This window comes from Apteryx rowi, unplaced genomic scaffold, assembly GCF_003343035.1.
Source record: "Apteryx rowi isolate R43461 unplaced genomic scaffold, aptRow1 scaffold_3, whole genome shotgun sequence".
Taxonomy (NCBI): Eukaryota; Metazoa; Chordata; class Aves; order Apterygiformes; family Apterygidae; genus Apteryx; species Apteryx rowi.
Genome location: NW_020449418.1, coordinates 10,229,077 through 10,231,243, shown reverse-complemented (window position 1 = coordinate 10,231,243; position 2,167 = coordinate 10,229,077). Strand labels below are relative to the sequence as shown.

Here is a 2,167-nt window from a genome sequence, read left to right as displayed (position 1 = left end):
AGAGGATGGGACCAGACTCTTTTCAGTGGTGCCGAGCGACAGGACGCGAGGCAATGGGCACAAACTGAAACACAGACACTTCCATCTGAACATGAGGAGAACTGGTATCCTGTGGTCAATCTTCGATCAAATATGGAAACACACAAAGAGCAAGTGTTGGCCACAGCACAGTCTAGGGGCTCAACTATTAAATTTAACAGAACTTCCTCTGAAGTCAAAGTAAGTTTTTGGCAATTCTTTCCACATGCAGAGTGGTGCCTAAATTTCTTTCCTACTTCCAGGGATGACCCCTTCAAGACTGGCTTAAGCCACATTACGAGCATGGGGAAACTTGCCAAAGCAATTAACCATGATTTATCTGTCTTGGGAAGACAGGCCTTCAGTCTTCTTGTCTATCAGTTCAGCACCTCCACTGAGCATTCAACTTGCTTAAAATGTAAGTGCACATGGGATACTTCTCACTGTCTTATGTAGGTCTTTTTACCCATGGCAGCACAGATGTAATTCCATTAACAGGAGATACATGTGCACCAGCACTACAGTAAGACATCTTCTGTAATAAAGTGTTCGAAAGGCTGTCTCATTTGACCTTAAAATTCCAGCCTCTGGATATAAAAAAATTTTTAAGAACACTGCCTGAATGCACATTAACTACAAGATATAAACATTTTTGATTTTGGGTGACTACTTATTTACCCAAAAGACAAGAATGGCTCCAAAACAATAACCACTTTTCACTCCCAGGGATGACTTCTCATAAAAATAAAAACAAGGAAGTTAAATCCAAGAGAACCATAATGCTTTTCAATTAAGGGTAAGGATGTGAAATTGCTACACATAAGACAGAAAATTCAAAGTTAGGCTGTCATCTCATTCCCTTCTTCACCCCGAAACCCTCCTCTCCTGTTAGCATACCCTTCAACCACCCCTTGAGCGGCAAGTGAAGGATGGCGTGTCAGAGCCTTAACTTCGAATCTCTTGGCTTCTCTCGCAACCTTAACCTTATTGTTAAAGCACGTAGAGCCGAAGAGTTTAAATTTTAATATTTTGCATCACCGCAGCTTGCCGCATGGCCAGGGCACAGGATGGTAGCCCAGGACTTTGGTACAGACACGAATCCAAGAGGAAAGCCCCGCTGCCCTCCCCCCTCCGGACACATGCAATAACTCGGCTTTGCACACATTTTTGCACACCAGCGGGCTAGCACTTTTGTGTGCTCACTCTCCGAGCGAGTGGCGGCTGTCAGCGGTGTTCCCCACCATCCCGCACCCCCCCCTTCTCCTTCTGGAGTCAAAGTGTTGTGCGAATGTGTGCGGGGGGGGGGGGGGAGCACAGGCCACTGGCAACACTTTGCCGTCTCCTCCTTTCAGTCATATTTCCGTCCTCCTCCAGCAAAACTGGGGAGGGAAGGGGGGGCGGGGGGCAGGCACGGCGGGGGGGAAACGCACGCGCTGGGCCCAGCGAGGAGGGGGCAGCAGCAGCAAGTGTGGGTGACAAGATCGCAGCGCCTCCGAAGAGCAACAAAAAGGAGGGTGGGGTGGCCGGCGGGGCCGGGGGCAGGGCCGGTGCTCCGGGGCTGTTACCTCGTAGAGTTCCTCGGAAGCCATGCTGGGGAGTCTCACAAGGTGGAGTTGGGTGCTGGTTTGGAAATACTTTGTTTCAGTTGGGGTCTGCGTGGCCTCCTCCTCCTCTTCTCCCTCTCCCTCCTCTTCTTCTCCCTCTCCCTCTTCCTCCTCTTCTCCTCCTCCTCCTCCTCTTCTTCTTCTTCCTCCTCCTCCCTGCGCGTCTCTCTCCAGCGCAACTACCAGCTCCGCTCGCTAAATGCCAGTGAGGTGGTGCTGCTGCTGCTGCTGCTGGTGGCGGCGGCGGTGCTGCGCGCAGAGCAGCTGCGCAACTCGCCCGCTCGCTCGCTCACGCTCGCTCCCTCTCCCTCGCGCTCCCGCTCGCACACTCGCGCGCACACACACTCACACACACACACACACACACGCACTCGCGCGCACACACCCGCTCTCCCACACTGGCGCACTCGCGGCGGCGGCGGCGGCGGCGCCCCGCACCCCCACCCCTCCGTCCCCGGCTCCTTCGCTCGCTCGCTCGCTCGCTCCCCAGGAACACTAATCGAGCGCAGAGAGCGCCACACGCAGCCACCCCGCCTCGCCTCCCG

General features: G+C 53.8%; 1 protein-coding gene across 2 annotated transcripts in view; it reads right to left on the bottom strand.

The window, feature by feature from the left end:
* The window catches only part of CDYL (chromodomain Y like), a 105,810-nt gene extending 104,094 nt beyond the window's left edge, over nt 1–1,716 (bottom strand). For both annotated transcript variants that reach the window (XM_026069569.1, XM_026069570.1), the window contains exon 1: nt 1,584–1,716. In XM_026069569.1, coding sequence (XP_025925354.1) covers nt 1,584–1,607 — 24 coding nt within the window. In that variant the 5' untranslated portion in view covers nt 1,608–1,716. The remainder of the gene's footprint in view (nt 1–1,583) is intronic.
* Between the last annotated feature and the right edge of the window lie 451 nt (nt 1,717–2,167).